This window comes from Cajanus cajan, chromosome 1 (assembly GCF_000230855.2).
Source record: "Cajanus cajan strain Asha chromosome 1, NIPB_CcT2T_4, whole genome shotgun sequence".
NCBI classification, from domain to species: domain Eukaryota; kingdom Viridiplantae; phylum Streptophyta; class Magnoliopsida; order Fabales; family Fabaceae; genus Cajanus; species Cajanus cajan.
Window position 1 is genome coordinate 62,689,753 of NC_138517.1, and position 17,896 is coordinate 62,707,648.

Consider the following 17,896-nt stretch of genomic DNA (forward strand, 5'->3'; position numbering starts at 1 on the left):
CCTTGTTAAATTAATTGCACAAAATTATGCCTTTATAAATATTATTTTTTCCTTTCCTTTTATTTTATTTATTTGTTGTATTTATTTGTTTTATTATTTATGTTTGATACGCATGCTTTGTTTGGATTTAAGTTTAAATTAGAGTTTTGTTTATTTTATTTGCATGTTTGTTTGTTATCTTACACACCCATTAACACTTGTACCTCACACACTTTGGGCTCTATACCTGAGCCTGTGCGAGCCTAAGAAGAGAAGGTGGCTTGATGACTGTTATTGAGGGGCTTGATGCTCACTTGACCGTTGTTGAGTTACTGCTCAGGTTGTTACTAGTTGCATGGGTTAATCATATTGAGAGGGTATGTTCCCTACTTGTGATTAATTCATGCGCTAGGTCCTTATTTATATGATAAGGGCAACCTGGGGACCAATAAATCTTGGGGAGTTTTTAGATCCACCCACAAAACCATGTACTAATAGGTGGACTTAATGACCTTCCAAAGTAGGGTGTTAACCTTAGAAATTTCCTACCCTAGGCTTACCGTAATAGGTCACATCGCACTACTCTCTATCCCTCTTTTGATATATGTTCATACTAACAAAAAAAATGTTATACATTCATGCATCATAAATTTATATTCAATATCAATTTTTTAGGTTGTTTTTCTTGCCTAAAATAAATTTTTTAATAAATAAAGGATAAATGATAAAAAGTCATGCATACATGCATATTAGGGGCATAGTAAGTCACATTTTAATTAAGTCTTTGTCTCATTTTTTTTTCTTCTTTTCATTTAATTAAGTCCTCATCTCATTTTTTTTCTTTTCTTTTAAACCTTAAAATAATTGATAGTATTCAATATGGAGGAGATTCAAAATCATACTAGCAATGCATCAGGGTTAAGTAAGAGTATCAGGATAAATGTGCTAAAAAATGATCTCCAAAGGGTAGGTAAGATCTGCCAGAAAATGAGTAAGGAGGTTCGTGCGAACTTTCAAAAGAAATATGGACAGATTCTGGATTTGCTATTGGTCTCAATAGAAACTAATATGGTAAGTGCATTAGCCCAATATTGGAATTCAGATTTTAGGTGCTTTGAGTTGCCTCATATCGATTTGGTTCCCACAATTGAAGAATATGAGATAATACTAAGGTTACCTCTCAAAGAAGAAGCTGATGTTTATCTATATAAAGGGAACTATGTATCAAGAGGGAAAATTGCTGGTTTAATTGGCTTGTCATCACAACAAACAGAATTGGCGCGACTCAAAGATGGAATAAAGATCTTCTAGAGGATCATATGATATCTCTAGCCGAGAAAGGTGATTGGGAACATTTCAACAAGACTCTAGCTCTACTTATTTATGGGTTAGTTTTGTTCCCATTCACAATGGACTTAATCGATCAAGCAGCTATGGATGTGTTCTTCGCTTACGAAACACAAAAAAAGAATCCTGTTCCAGCCATTCTTGCCGATAGTCTCCTCTCTCTAGAAGTATGCCATCAAAAGAAAAGAGGAATGCTACGATGTTGTAATCATTTATTATATGTTTGGATCATGACCCATTTATATGCTTCCAATCATATGGGATATATGCCAGATCCTCTAAGAAGCTTCCATCGTATTCCAGTGAAGAAATTAGAAGCATTAGAGTGGAAAGGAGATCTTTCGACATTAAAAGAAGAGCATTTTACATGGGTATGTCCTTGGTACCATCCTAGAAATACAATTTTTAGTTGTGGGGATTTCTTGAATGTTCCATTAATGGGGTCGAGAGGATGTGTAGCATACACCCCAACAATTGCTCTTAGACAACTCAAATGGACTCAATTTGTGCCTCAGAGCAAAGAGTTAGGAGGTTTGAGCTTTCAATATGCTTCAGATAATATGAGGCAATAGGCAGAAGTTAGAGCTGCTTGGGGGAAGATCAAAAAGAAAGGGGAAGCAGAGCTTGGAAAACCTCGTGTGACAGCCTCTTCAGAATATAAAGAATGGAGGAAGGCCAGAAGAATTTCCATCCCGATTCTCAAAGAAGTCCAACATGAAGAGAGTCAATCTCATGAAACTAACCAAGCATTGGCTTCTTTAACCTCTCAGTTAGAAGTCATGAAAGCTCAAATGAGGTTGATGGAAGAAAAAGAAGAACGTGCTCAAACTGAAATAGAGATTCTTAAGAGGCAATGTCAGAAGAAGGACATGGAAACTGAACACCTAAAAAATGAATGTGCTAATGCTTATGAAAGTTCAACCCATGTGAAAAAAGTAAAGAGAATGGCAGAAAAAGAGTCAGAAACCCTTTTGAAAAATATGGAAAGAGAGATTGAAAAAGTAAAAAATGAGATGGCAAAAATCCAAGAAGAAAAAGAGCGTTCAGAAATAGGTGATCGTGAGAAAGAACAAAAAATAGAACGCATGCAAGAGGAGCTAACAGATGCACACCAAGAGGTAGAGAAATGGTGGAATGTGGCTATAGAATACTCTGAGTCACTCAAGATGGCTAGTCAAAATGAAGAACAATTGTTGAGAAGAATTGACGATTTAACATTAGAGCAGGACCAGCTAAAATTTGATGTCAATGGGTTACATTTAATTGCAAAACACCATCGTGAGAAGGTGAAAGAGTGGATGAAGACGTGTGGAGACATGACTGAAGCTGTCCAAAAACAAGTAGAAAGCTTGAAGATTCATGTGCACGAAGTAAATGAAGAGATCAACTCAAGTCCTGGAATAAAGCTTCCTTGGAAGATCTTCAAGCTCGTGAAATTTTGTCAAAATTTAGCTAGGAGTCTCATGTAAAATGAGATAATAAAATTATTGTAACCCATTTTGATTTGGAGTATAATAATAGCACATTTGACTTGATATATTATTTTGTTTTAGACATCATTTATTGAGGAGAGAATTCTCCCTTGAATGATTGTTGATCACATTTTTATCTTGAGATGATTGATCCTTGTTTAGAAATGTGTGGTTCGTACTCTTGCATTGCTAGTAAGATGACCTTATCCATTGAGGAGTGAATGCTCCCTTGAAATAAGTGTCAACCGTTGTATAACCTAAGAGATTTTGCCTCTAGCGTTAAGATATGGGGAATCACTCTTTAATTTGAATACAAAACCAATATCTTCAAAAAAAAATTAAATAAATAATAATAATAATAATTTGTGTCTTCTTTTTTCTTTTATACTCATAAAAATTTACTTTGTATTTTGAAAGCAATAAAGCAAAGAAAACAAAGTGTTTCCTCGGCATCGTTATAGAACACGCTCTCAGGCCAAGATCATGGATGAGATGGAGGAACGCAACGAAGAAATGAGAAATGATATCAATCAACTGAAGGAACAAATGGCTCAAATTATAGAGATGTTGCAATCGATACAAGTGAAAAACATGGAAGGGACCCCTCCCGTAGCTAGAGGAGAATCATCAACCTCTCATGCGTATCCACCCAGCTTTACCCCAGCCCTAGCACAACCATTAACTCTACATCTTAATCCCGACCAACATGTTGACCCTCCAGAGCTCCAATGGCCACAATATGGCCTTCCGCCCAACTACACACCTCCAATAATCATGAATCCTCCGGATAAGCACCAACCATTAGTGAACCATCCGCCTAAACAAATGCCACCAACCCAACCTGAGGTTCCACCTATGAATGCCACCTCCTACAAACATCAAATTCCCTACCAAGCCCAAAATCCTAATTTCACCAACCAAGGGAATCCTCACCAAACTTCTGGGGGATATCAACCAACCTCAGGAATTGAACATGTTCAGTCTAGAGAAAAGTTACAAATGCTAGAAGAGAGGCTAAAGGTTGTGGAAGGAGGTAGCTATGATATCGGTGAAGCTGTCGATCTTTGTTTGGTTCCAGACATAGAGTTCCCCCCAAAGTTCAAAGTTCCTAAATTTGATAAATATAAAGGAACAAGTTGTCCAAAGAATCACATGACCATGTACTGCAGAAAGATGGCAGCGTATGCTCGCAATGATAAGTTGCTTATTCATTGTTTTCAGGATTCTTTAACTGGGGCAGCTTTGAATTGGTATATGCATCTTGAACGGGCCTATATCCGCTCCTGGAAGGATCTAGCTGATGCTTTCCTTAAACAATACAAATACAATATTGACATGGTTCCAGATAGATTTGAACTACACAACATGTCTAAAAAGGATGGTGAGACATTTAAGGAATATGCTCAGAGATGGAGAGAAGTGGCAGCACAAGTGGAACCTCCTTTGTCTGATAGAGAAACGGTAGCCCTGTTCATTGATACTTTACGAGCACCGTTCTATGATAAGATGATTGGGAATATTTCATCAAATTTCTCTGATATAGTTATCATTGGGGAAAGGATTGAGAATGGCATGAGGAGTGGGAAGATTGTGGTTGACCCAGTTGGAATAGCTGGTTCAAGGAAATTTTCAAGTGGTGCAGGAAAGAAAAAGGAAGGAGATACAAACGCAGTGACATTCAACTCTCCTGGGATACCTAAAAACAAGTCTCCTCATTTCTATACCCCTCACATGGCCTACCCAAATATTACCACCATCTCACAATATCCTCAACAACCGGTCCATCAAGCTCTGCAAGCTTCACCCGCAACATCCACCATACGACCATCTCAATCTACCCAACCATGGAACCAAAATCCTAGTCATACAAGGTCACAAAACACCCAAGACCGAAAACCAATTGAGTTTGACCCTATCCCTATGTCCTATACTGAGTTGTTCCCTCTCCTACTACAAAATTCCTTAGTAGTACCTTGCCCGATGAAGCCCGTGGAACCACCATATCCTAGGGGGTACGATGCTAATTCTAAATGTGATTATCATGCAGGAGCTATTGGTCACTCCCTCGAGAATTGTAGAGCTTTAAAATTTAAGGTACAAAGCCTGATTAAGGCCGGATGGTTAAACTTCAAAGAGGATAATCCTAATATCGGGAACAATCCTCTACCAGGGCATGGAGGGCCTACAGTTAATTTTATTGAGGAGAATAAAGATCAGCTCATGATAAGGAGAGTGAAGGATGTCAAAACTCCCTTAAACCTCATTTTTGAAGAGATGTGTAAGTTTGGAATGTTGGAAGGAAGTTATGGTAAACAGGAGGGGTGTGGATTGCATCCTGGTAAGAGTCACAAGATTGATGAATGTGACGAGTTTAAACAAATTCTACAAGATTTAATGGATACGCAACTTATACAGGTCGGCTGTTTTGAAAGTCATGTGTGGGCTGTGGATTCAAATGTAGGTTGCCCAAAACCCCTGGTTGTCCATTATACCAGGGGTACTGTAGACCCCTAAAATTGTCCGGGTCGGAAATAAAACTCGAAGACCCTCAAAGATCGAAGGAAAGTCAGCCAGAAGGACTCCTAGAAGACCATAGGATGGCTATCTGTAGGTTTAGAGGTCTTAGAGTAGCTTAAAATAAGGAAGTGGAGGGAATGAAGCCCAATACGGCCGTACTAAACTTAATACGGCCGTATTGAAGCTTCAACACGGCCGCAGTGAACTCAATACGGCGTATTGAAGTTTCTGAAACTTCAATACGGCCGTACTGAAATCAATACGGCCGTATTGAAGCTTCAATACAGCCGCAGTGAACTCAATACGGGCGCATTGAAATTTCTGAATTTCAATACGGCCGTATTGAACTCAATACGGCCGTATTGAAGTTCAAAAATTTCAATACGGCCGTATTGATTCCATAGCCCGTATTGCGCCTGTTCCCTATAAATATGGCGTCATTTTGACGTCAGAGGACACTTTTACACACAGTTTTAACCCTCTTCTTGAGTATTCTGGGTTTTTTTGAGCAGTGCTCTGCCTAGAAATCACTCGAAGAGTTGATCCGACGAAGTTTTTGAGTTCTGAGCATTTTGCTTGAGTCTCGAACTAAGTCGAAGGGAAATCCATCGGATTTCCAAGTCAAAAATTATTTTTTAGGAAGGAGTGAGCGGGCTTGTAGAGCGAGGGAACGCCAAAAAGCTTCCCAGTTTTACTTGATATATAAAAAGCACGCTTCAAGAGGTTTCTTTTCTAAAAATCCCTTCTTTTACTGCTTTCTGTGTGCATATTAAACTGTCATCATGTAGATAGTTAATTTATAATTGCTCAGAATAAATAGGGGTAATTTAGAAATTTTGTACTATTATTTTTAGAAATAATCTGTCATAGGGAACCCGAAAGGGGCGCTGTGGGGTGCTAACACCTTCCCCACGCGTAACCGACTCCCTTACCCGACTCTGGTTGTAATGGCCGAAGTCGATTTTTGAATCGATTGCCTTAAACTTCTTTTTCCAATGTTTTGAGTAAAACATTGGTGGCGACTCCACGAACCCTTTTACTACGAAAACCACTAATCCATGGAGGGTCCCGCTTGGGATTAACATGGATTGGTGAGACATTTAATAAATAAATTGGATAAGATCGACAAGGTCTCAGTTTGAGAACAAGTCGTTCTAATAATCCAATACATTTTCAAAACTAAAATAAAAGCGAGCTCGACCGTCTTCGCGACCGCCGAGGCCCGTTTGGGCCGGTGGCGACAGATGGCGACTCCACTGGGGAAGCCTCGAGAGTCAGTCCCATTTAGTGACAGATTATTTTTAACAAATAATAGTTAAAATTACTTTATTACCCCTCACTTGTATGATAACATGTTTATCTATTTGGCTTTAATAACTGTTGTATTTTTAAATTTATGCAATTGTTTGAAATAAAAACTGCACACAAACCTTTGCACACAACAGTTCCCTCTATACCCGGGGGCATGAGTGATTAACCATAGGGAGTGGATGTTAGTACGGCCGGTTGTCGAATGGGTCTATAGGTGCCCGTAGACCGTTGTCGGAAAACATCACTCAAGGTGATAACCATGAACTTGAGTCCGACGGTGCGTTGGAGCTTTCCATCGACCTACGATGAGAGGAATTGGGTCCCTATAATGGGGGCACCTTGGGGGCCTTGGACTGGTGAGAACAGTTAGAACCACCTTGAATATGCACCATTTCTGCAGGATACCCCTACCTCGTGATTCGCTCGTGACTGTTCGTGGATGAGTGAATTGTGTGTGCATTTTTTATGTGACATTGTATGAGCATATATTTGCACCTTTTAAACATACAACATTCTTGTTTACAATAAAAAATAAGAATAAATAGAAATAAAGATTTTCTAGTACATGGTGTTAACATCTGCCTCCATTGCATTCATATAGGTAGTTTCCCTTTTTACCCAAAATATACAAAAATACAAAATACTCAAAAAGAAAAATACGTATTTATCCAAACCAAGCAATATCATGCATCATCTTAGGAATATCCCGAAAACATGATAATGCTTAGTTGAATAAACACTATGCATGCATATTCATCGCCATCATCTCATATCATGCATTGTATTGTAGATTATGGAGAGGTCTAGGGAGGTGCAAAGGCCATTAAAGAAAGTGGACTTCCTATTGTACCGTGCTGAGAGGTTGGATCACCTCTGTACCTTGATGTCAAGAGAGGCTCGCGTCGAGTTTGAGAAATCTTATGGGCGAGTTCTCGATTTGATGAGGATTTGTGTGGATCCAGCTTTTCTGAGGGCATTGGTTCACTTCTGGAGTCCCGATCTGCACTGTTTTGAGTTCCCCCAGTTTGACCTGGTTCCTACTCTAGAGGAGTACGAGCTCATGTTACGGTGGCCTAAATCAGCTGGGGTCTACCTTTTTCAGGGGAACCATGTGGCCGTAGAGAGAGTAGCCACTCAGGTCAAACTACCACTACGATCAGCTGCCTTAGTAGGGAACGGCAGTATCAAGGGTTGGAAGCTTGCTATGATCGAAGACCACCTTTCTTCCTTGGCTGGTGAGGGAGATTGGTTAGCTTTCAACAAGACTCTTGCGTTAGCCGTGTTTGGGACGATCCTATTCCCCTTTCACGCTAACACAGTGGACCATGCTGCGATGGACGCTTTCTTTGCTTGGGACGTGCATATGAAGAGTCCCGTGCCCGCTATTCTTGCCGACACCTTGCTATCTGTTCATCTATCTCAACAGAAGCAAGGGAAGATCATCCGATGCTGCACCTCCTTGTTATATGTGTGGGGCATCACACATTTCTACGCCTCTAGTCACATGGGGACTTTGCCCGATCCGTTGAGAAGCTTCTCAAAGATCCCCGTCTGCCGCCGATATGCTTCCGAGTGGAAGGATGAGATGGAACAGTGGAGTATCGAGCACTTCACGTGGGTTTGCCCTTGGTTCCGTCCGAGCCATGTATTGACAAGATGCGGCAGTTATTCGAGCATACCGTTGATGGGCCTCAGAGGTTGCATAACCTACTCACCTAAATTGGTTATGAGGCAACTAATGAGGACCCAAATCATTCCTACCATAGAGGAGCTGGGAGGGTTGTGTTTCTCTTTCGATCCCGAGCATCAGAGAGATATGCACGCTGTTATAAGAGCGTGGGAGAGACCAACCTATGAGGGAGATCTCGAGCTTGAAAAGCCTCGGGTGTCCGTTTCCATTGATTACGAGAAATGGAGGAATGAGAGGGGGGTGTCACAACCATCCACCTCTTGTGCAACCACGACTACAAGGAGGGTGTTGCAAGAACAGGTCGACGCCTTGACCAAGAAACTGGAAATCATGGGAGCTCAGATGAGAGTTCTTGAAGAGAAAAACGAAGAATCCAGTTTCACCATTGATGGTCTTCAAAGGCAATGCAAGAAGAAGGACCATGAGATAGAGCGGCTCAAGGATGAGTGTGCTAACCTCAACGAGGAGACTACTCGGGCATCCAAAATGCCAAAGGTTGAACCGAGTAGTCAACTCCAAGAAGTCAATGTGAAGATAGCACGCCTTGAAGCCGAGCACGCAAAGCAGGCACAGTTGATCAAGGACATGCAAGATGATTTGTTTCTGACTCGATCCGACGCACAGCAATGGCGGGAAGTCGCTCAACGACAAGCCGCAAACCTTTCCGATTTCCGCAGAAAGGAAAGGGAAGGATTGGCACAAATGGCCAAACTCCAAGAGGAGAAGGATCGAGCCGAAGACGAGCTTAATGAGCTACAGACCATGATCAACTACTATACTCAGAAAGCGAAGGAGGCTCAGAAAATCAGTGACGATATGAGCCAAGCGGTCCATACGCAGATTGAAGCAATGGGTCGTCATGTCGAGGAAGCCGAAGATGAATGGCAAAGAAATATGAACCCGCCTGTGGGTTTTTACCGGTTTTTCTCTTATTGTAAAAAATTGCTTCAAAGCATTGTATAAAAGTTGAACACTTTCTTTAATGAATAAAATCGTATTTTTGAGATTTATTGCCTTTGCATCTCATTAGTCATTCATTTTGCATTTATCTCTCCTGGTAATTAATAATAAAGATTAATAAAAAGAAAGAATTAATCGATGCGTATGTTCAGAATGGATCGCACGCCATTTGTGATAAAATGCAAACCAACAACTGCGCAAAGCGAACACACGACGACGCCGTTGTTGGTAATCAAGACAGAAAAAGGGGAAGGTCCCACGCCGTTAAGGATTGTCGCTCCAAGACCTTTCCCTTACGAATCGAATAAGGCTGTGCCATGGATATACGACATCCATACTTCTGCCGACAGTGATATCTCCAATATCGCTGGAATTGGGGGCATGACTAGGAGTGGCAGGATCTACACTCCCGAAGATCTTCATGATAAAGCTCCCAAGAATAAAGAAAAAGGAAAAGATAAAACCGAGGAAAAAGAATCCGAGGAGGAGACTGATGAGTTGTTAAAATTCATCAGACAGAGCGAGTACTCCATTGTGGATCAACTTCACAAGACACCAGCGAAGATCACTTTGTTGTCGTTGATCCTAAGCTCCGAACCGCATCGGCAAGCTCTGTTGAAAGTCTTGAACGAGGCATATGTATCACACACCATATCCCAAGACAAATTTGAGGGGATTGTTAGTCACATCACGGCTAATGATCACCTCACCTTCACAGATGAAGAGATCCCCACCGAGGGACCACACCATAACAAGCCCTTGCACATCTCTGTAAAGTGCAAGGAGTATCACATCGCGAAGGTCTTGGTGGATAATGGATCTTCCTTGAACGTGATGCCAAAAAGAACGTTCGATCAGATGGCAATCAAGGGAGTCCAAATGCGCCCAAGCAACATGATCGTTCGAGCTTTCGACGGCTCTAAAAGAGAAGTGGTGGGAGAAGTCAGTCTTCCAATCCAAATCGAACCCACTATCTTTAACTTCGAATTTCAAATAATGGACATTACTCCTGCATACAGCTGTCTCCTCGGCCGACCTTGGATTCATGATGCGAAAGCTGTACCCTCTACGCTCCACCAGAAAGTCAAGTTCATCGTGGGTGACAAACTGGTGACCGTGCAAGCTGAAGATGACATACTCATCAGTAAGCCATCCAACATACCTTATGTGGATGCAGCAGAGGAAGCTTTGGAAACCGCCTTCCAAGCATTGGAAATCGCCAATGTTGAGATATTTCCCCGAGAAATGAAGAAGGTAGCTCATATGCTCACAAAGAACGGATACTTGCCAGGACAAGGATTAGGCAAGGACTCCCAAGGGATCCCGGAGCTACCTATTATCAAGGACAATCTGGGGAAACAAGGGTTAGGATACAACCCTAGCAAAGATCAAAGGACGAAGAGGAATCAAGATCCTTCTCGACGTTCTTTAAGCCAGATCTTTAAGAAGGCTGGTTCACAAACGTCAAGGCCAGCTGTCGTCATCAAGTGTTCTTTTCCTTCTAATAGGGATGTATAAACCTGATGACTATTAGAGATCACTCCTCGGGGACAGCCCGACCCCCGAGCCTCGATAGGGCACATGTTTCCACTTTGATTATAATAAAATCATTCATTATTATTTCTTATTGCTTCTTTTCTCGCTTGCAATAAAATTCTAGACCGCGTTATTTAACCCTGTTTGAATAAACATGAATGAGGTTAAAATCGTCTTAAAAAAATAAACCCACATCATTTTGCGTGGAAGTGTGCACGACAACTTGGAGCACCTTTTCTTGGCTTCAATAAGTGCCATCATGGATAAAAAGAAATCCTAAAAAATATAAAAAAAACTCGGCAGGAAACCCAAAAAGGGGGCTGCGCAAAATAAGAGCAAAAGACCCGCTAGGAATCCCACAAAAGGGTGACCTAGGCAAAAATTAGGGTTACAAAATAATAAACAAAAAGAAAAAGCCCGCTAAGACACCACAAATGGGTGTTTTAGGCAAAAGTAAGGGCCATCAAAAAGAAAAAGAATAATAATAAATCCATGATGGTACCATCAATCGAATTCAACAAGGGGGGCTCAAGAAAAGCTATCCAAGTTGTCAAAGCACAATCATTAATAACAAAGATGTGCTTAACTTCATAAGTGTTTAATCAAACTAACCTAAACACTTGAGCCTACCATTGGCCAGCCATTCTTTCAAAATCCATTTTTCAAAAATAAAATAATCCCCTCTAAAACACAAACTTTTGAAAACATATATCTTTTCCTTCTCTTCTCCCTTGTCCCAAAGATTTTTGAATAATCTAAGTGGAAACATGGAGATATAGTGGTCAATAGGAAGGTTGACACATCTTCTAAAGGAAGGGAGAATCATTTGGTTGATAACACCAAAAATCAAATACGCATCGTTCCTCGGTTACAGAAATCGGCAAAGCACAGTCTGTCTGGAGGAATGGCAAGATCCAAACAAAGAACGCATCGATTAATTCTTTTGAAAAACTGAATCAAATAGAATTAGGTGCATCTCATTTGCATACATGCATACAGATGATAGGTGTACTAGAAGATCACTTATTCTCTGTTTATATTTAAAAAAATAAAATAAAAAAAAAATCAAAAATCAAAAATCAAAAATCAAAAATCAAAAATCAGAAAAATCCAATACGCCCGTATTGGTATTAATACGGTCGTATTGGAGTTAACGTTAAGTACAACGTTTCAACTCCAATACGGGCGTATTAAAATCCAGTACGCCCGTACTGAACCCCAATACGGTCGTATTGAATCCAATACGGTCCATATTGATTGTAAACTTTGTGCATCAATGGAAAGGCCAATACGGCCGTATTGAATCTAATACGGGCCGTATTGGCGGAATTTTGCCTATAAATAAGACCTCCCCTCCCTCATTTTGCATACCTTTCTTCATTCTCCACATTCCTTGCTTGTGAGTGCATTCCTACAAAGATTATCAGAAATGGCAGAATCTTCTCGCAAAAGGCAGAGAGCCCCGGCCAGACGTGTAATGACAGATCGACACCGGGACCGGCTACAGCTTATAGAGACGTTCACCATCGAGCCGTCAAGGGTGCTCGACTTTGAGCTTCTCCGAGCAGTGGGCTTGGAGAATGATGTCAGGAGCTACTTCGACGCCATAGGATGGGGATTTGTCCTTAATCCACCATCCCAGCTATATTTGACGGCCACGAAGGAGTTCTTGGCTACAGTCGGCGTCACGGAGTCGACTAACAGCTATGGGGAGGATGTTTGCGCGGTGGATTTCTGGATGAATGAAGGATACCGCTCGCTGACGTTGGACGAGTTCAACGTCCAGGCAGGGTTTTTCAGCCGCACTGATCAGCTGGCATTCCGAGATGCCATATGCGAGTGGCCTGATCAGTGGACTCCGGTTGAGATGTGGAGTTTGCTCACTGGCCGACGGGATTATCATTCAGGGGTGAAGGGCTCCCGGCTCCCGACTGCTCTTAGGATCTGTCACAAGATCCTCACCAGTACTATTCATGGCAGGTCCAAGAGTCCGGAGTCGATTACACGGCCGGATCTGCTGGCCTTATATTGCATGGCCACCGGCCGGAAGGCCAATCCTGGATATTTCTTCCTCGAGCACGTGAAGAAGCTTGGGGTACGAGAGGGAGGAGAGTCCAGACAGGGGTACATCTTGGTTGCCCCACTCCTCTCACAGCTGGCGGAGACATGGGGATGTCCCGATGGTGCAGAGCCAGGGGCATTGGCGCCGAAGCTGATTGGTGCCTCCACCCTGATTAACATGAAGATCATCGCTAGATCGCCAGGAGGGGGGTTTGTGCGAGTAGATGGCCTCGAGACCTTCGACGACCTCCTCAACAACCTCGACTTTGAGGGAGGCGACGCCCCGCAGCCAGAGGCTAGCACATCACGGTCGGACAGGGGATACTTTGACGCCCGCTTCGACACACTGCAGCAAAGCATTGACACGCGATTCGATGCTTTTCAGCAGAGCATCGACACGCGATTCGATGCTTTTCAGCATAGTGTCGGTACATGGCAGCAGAGTACCGATACTCGACTAGACAGCTTGGTGCAGGGTTTCGACAACCTCTCAGTCTGGCTCCATAGCCACTACCCCACTCCTCCTCAGGATCCGCCGGCCGATGAGTGAAGACCGGATTGCTTCCTTTAATTTTTATGTATTTAGTTTGTTTGGGCTGTGTCCCATCTTTTGATTTCTTTTGATTTCTCTCGTACAAACTTATTTTCTATTTAATGAAAATTTCCACTGTTTGATTTTAAATTCTCTAGCAATTTAAATTCTGTACAGCAAAAGCCAAAAACATAAAAAGGCAAAATACAGAAAAAGCCAAATCAGAAGAAAAGGCAAAATACAGAAAAAGCCGAAAATGAAAAAAGGCAAGGGTATAGAAAATCCAACAAACAGATTGCACAGAATAACTGAGCCTGGAGAGGCTTGCCGAAATAATACTCCTCAGTAAACAGAATAATTGAGCCTGGAGAGGCTCGCAGAAATAATACTCCCCAGAGGGAACCTCAACTCATGCTCTTGGATTCAAAATCCCCAGCAAGAGCTATCAAGCAAGATCGTCAAAATCTCCAATGGAAGTATGATCATCCAAGCAGTATATTCAAGTCAAAGGACTTTAAAACTTCTTCAGTGGAAGATAACTCTCCGACTCAAGCGTTGAGTGAGACTAAGCCTGCAGAGGCTTCCTAAATAATACTCTGGGATACACAAGATCCCCAAATCCCCAATCGCCTACTCAAGAGGCATCCCTACAAAAGGAGAAAAAATAAAAAATCTCAATAAATATTCCCCAAGCGGAATGCGGCATCCAGCCAAGCACCAAACATCAAGATTATCTGCCTAACAGAAGAGGCCAGTCAAGAAATGAATGACAAAATTCCCTAGTGGATAATAGCCTACACAGAGGCTACGAAATCAGAAAATTGAAAAGAGTCACCCGAATAAGGACAACCGGGATACTCCACCAACGTCAAAGGACGTCAGCCAAACATAAGGCATCGCTCAACTCAAAGAGAGAGCATCTGTGTCCACACCCCAAGGATTCAGAAATTCCCCATGGGTACCAACAATGCAATGCAAGTTGGGGCACAGGAACCTATGAATGACTGCACATCCCCTAGACGGATCCCTGCGTTATCCAGCCCTCAGCGGCACAAAATCAGAAAAAACTGTCGAAGCAGCATAGTGGACTGTGGAGACAAAAATCATCTCAAGTCCCTGGAGAGGGTAAACTCACCTGCCGATGTTAAGACGCAGACCCTGGAGAGGGCAAACTCAACTGCCAAATGTTAAGCGGCAGAGCCTGGAGAGGCGGTACTCAATCATCAGGGTGATGTTAACACACTGGTGTCTAGCTTCCGGCTCGGGCGTCGAGCGAGGCTAGGTCTGGAGAGACGGTACTCAACCATCAGCGTCATCAGAGGTGCGTTGGTGTCCAACTTCCGGCTCGGGCGGCGAGTGAGGTTGGGCCTGGAGAGGCAATACTTAATCATCAGTGTGATGTTAACACATTGGTGTCTAGCTTCCGGCTCGGGCGTCGAGTGAGGCTAGGTCTGGAGAGACGGTACTCAATCACCAGCGTCGCCAGAGGCACGTCGGTGTTCAACTTCCGGCTCGGGCGTCGAGTGAAGTTGACCCTGGAGAGGGTAAACTCAGCTACCGAGGATGTCAGAAGCGCCGAGGTATGCACCCACCTGGAGAGGCTACTCAACAATTTTCCACCGGAAGACATTACAAGTCAGAAGGTCGGCACATCACCCGGACAATTGGGTCAACTCCTTTACTTGTCAGCCGGTACACCAAAAGGTCGTCCGACTAAGTAAAGGGGGGGCAGCTGTAGACCCCTAAAATTGTCCGGGTCGGAAATAAAACTCGAAGACCCTCAAAGATCGAAGGAAAGTCAGCCAGAAGGACTCCTAGAAGACCATAGGATGGCTATCTGTAGGTTTAGAGGTCTTAGAGTAGCTTAAAATAAGGAAGTGGAGGGAATGAAGCCCAATACGGCCGTACTAAACTTAATACGGCCGTATTGAAGCTTCAACACGGCCGCAGTGAACTCAATACGGCGTATTGAAGTTTCTGAAACTTCAATACAGTCGTACTAAAATCAATACGGCCGTATTGAAGCTTCAATACAGCCGCAGTGAACTCAATACGGGCGCATTGAAATTTCTGAATTTCAATACGGCCGTATTGAACTCAATACGGCCGTATTGAAGTTCAAAAATTTCAATACGGCCGTATTGATTCCATAGCCCGTATTGCGCCTGTTCCCTATAAATATGGCGTCATTTTGACGTCAGAGGACACTTTTACACACAGTTTTAACCCTCTTCTTGAGTATTCTGGGTTTTTTTGAGCAGTGCTCTGCCTAGAAATCACTCGAAGAGTTGATCCGACGAAGTTTTTGAGTTCTGAGCATTTTGCTTGAGTCTCGAACTAAGTCGAAGGGAAATCCATCGGATTTCCAAGTCAAAAATTATTTTTTAGGAAGGAGTGAGCGGGCTTGTAGAGCGAGGGAACGCCAAAAAGCTTCCCAGTTTTACTTGATATATAAAAAGCACGCTTCAAGAGGTTTCTTTTCTAAAAATCCCTTCTTTTACTGCTTTCTGTGTGCATATTAAACTGTCATCATGTAGATAGTTAATTTATAATTGCTCAGAATAAATAGGGGTAATTTAGTAATTTTGTACTATTATTTTTAGAAATAATCTGTCATAGGGAACCCGAAAGGGGCGCTGTGGGGTGCTAACACCTTCCCCACGCGTAACCGACTCCCTTACCCGACTCTGGTTGTAATGGCCGAAGTCGATTTTTGAATCGATTGCCTTAAACTTCTTTTTCCAATGTTTTGAGTAAAACATTGGTGGCGACTCCACGAACCCTTTTACTACGAAAACCACTAATCCATGGAGGGTCCCGCTTGGGATTAACATGGATTGGTGAGACATTTAATAAATAAATTGGATAAGATCGACAAGGTCTCAGTTTGAGAACAAGTCGTTCTAATAATCCAATACATTTTCAAAACTAAAATAAAAGCGAGCTCGACCGTCTTCGCGACCGCCGAGGCTCGTTTAGGCCGGGTGGCGACAGGTACGAACATTTTGAATGTTGACAGACTAAATCCTATCACAATACAAGTACCAAAAGCTTTTCCCTACAGAGATAACAAAGCAGTGCCATGGAGATATGGTGCAAAGGTTTGCATTGATGTCTCTAAAGAGGGATTAGAAACCACCGACATTACGAATGTTGCTGGGGTTGGTGGAATGACTCGAAGTGGTCGAATTTACACTCCTGAAGAGTTGAAAATCAAACAAGCTAAAGAGGTAGAGAAGAGTCACGAGAAAGGGAAGGAAGTAGTGGATGAAAGGATAATCAAAGAGCGAGAAGAGGAGAAAAAGGAAGTCTCCGATGAAGAGGCACATGAGTTTCTAAAACTCATACGACAAAGTGAGTACACGGTGATTTATCAGTTGAATCGAATCCCTGCCAGAATATCACTTTTGTCATTGATGATGAATTCTGAATCCCATAGAAGAATATTGCTGAAGATATTGAATGAAGCGCATGTCGTTCATGACATTTCTGAGGAGAAATTCGAAGGTATTGTTGGAAACATCACTGCCAATAACTACCTTACCTTTACTGATGATGAGATACCAAAGGAAGGAGCAGGGCACAATAAAGCTTTGCATATATCAGTAAAATGCACGGACCATATCTTGGCAAGAGTTTTGGTTGACAACGGTTCTTCGTTGAATGTGATGCCAAAAGCAACATTAACAAAACTTCCTTTCGATGGATCATACATTAGGCCAAGCACTATGATAGTGAGAGCTTTTGATGGGTCTCGTAGAGAAGTGATCGGCGAGATAAGCTTACCTATCCAAATTGGTCCCGTTACTTTTGAGGTAGTATTTCATGTGATGGACATTGCACCAGCTTACAGTTGCCTTTTGGGAAGACCGTGGATTCATTGTGCAAGGGTTGTACCCTCCACACTTCACAAAAAGCTGAAATTTATTGTGGATGACAAGTTAATCATTATATTGGCTGAGGAGGACCTATTGGTTAGTAAACCTTCATCCACTCCTTATATTGAAGTTGCTGAAGAAGCTTTGGAGACTTCATTTCAAGGGCTTGAAATTGCAAATGTAAGTTATGGAAAGAACATCGTGAAGCCATAACCATCTGGTGCCTCCATGATGGTAGCTAAAACCATATTAAGGAGTGGATATCAACATGGTTGCGGACTAGGAAGAGATGCACAAGGACCAAGCCAATTCCTTGAATTGATAGATAATAAAGATCGATTTGGTTTGGGCTACAAACCCTCAAAAGCTGACAAATGGCGGGTTGTGTATGAGAAAAGAGAAAGGAGGCTAGCCAGGCTAGAAAATAGGGAGGCAAGAATTAATGGGGTCCCTATCTGTGATCTACGAGAAAGCTTTTGGAGTGTCGGGTTCGAGTTTCCAAACTTAATAGCTGTTGTTGAGCAAGACTTTCATGAGGACGAACAGGCTAGTCTGGTTCGCGCTTGTCCACCGAACATGGAGCTTAATAATTGGGAGATTGTCAAGCTGCCTG

General features: G+C 42.4%; 1 protein-coding gene across 1 annotated transcript; it reads left to right on the forward strand.

The window, feature by feature from the left end:
• Positions 1 to 3,281: 3,281 nt before the first annotated feature.
• Positions 3,282 to 17,496, forward strand: LOC145955197 (uncharacterized). Its single transcript, XM_083069907.1, has 2 exons — positions 3,282 to 5,295; positions 16,448 to 17,496. The coding sequence occupies exons 1-2, from the start codon at positions 3,282 to 3,284 to the stop codon at positions 17,494 to 17,496; spliced, it is 3,063 nt and encodes a 1,020-aa protein (XP_082926033.1).
• Positions 17,497 to 17,896: the final 400 nt, after the last annotated feature.

Excerpts from the sequence above, each read along its gene's own strand:
- LOC145955197 (XM_083069907.1), top strand. The coding sequence starts at position 3,282 with ATGGATGAGATGGAGGAACGCAACGAAGAAATGAGAAATGATATCAAT. Across the intron at positions 5,296-16,447 it reads GGTTGTCCATTATACCAGGG|TACCAAAAGCTTTTCCCTAC; the intron begins GTACTGTAGACC and ends TCACAATACAAG.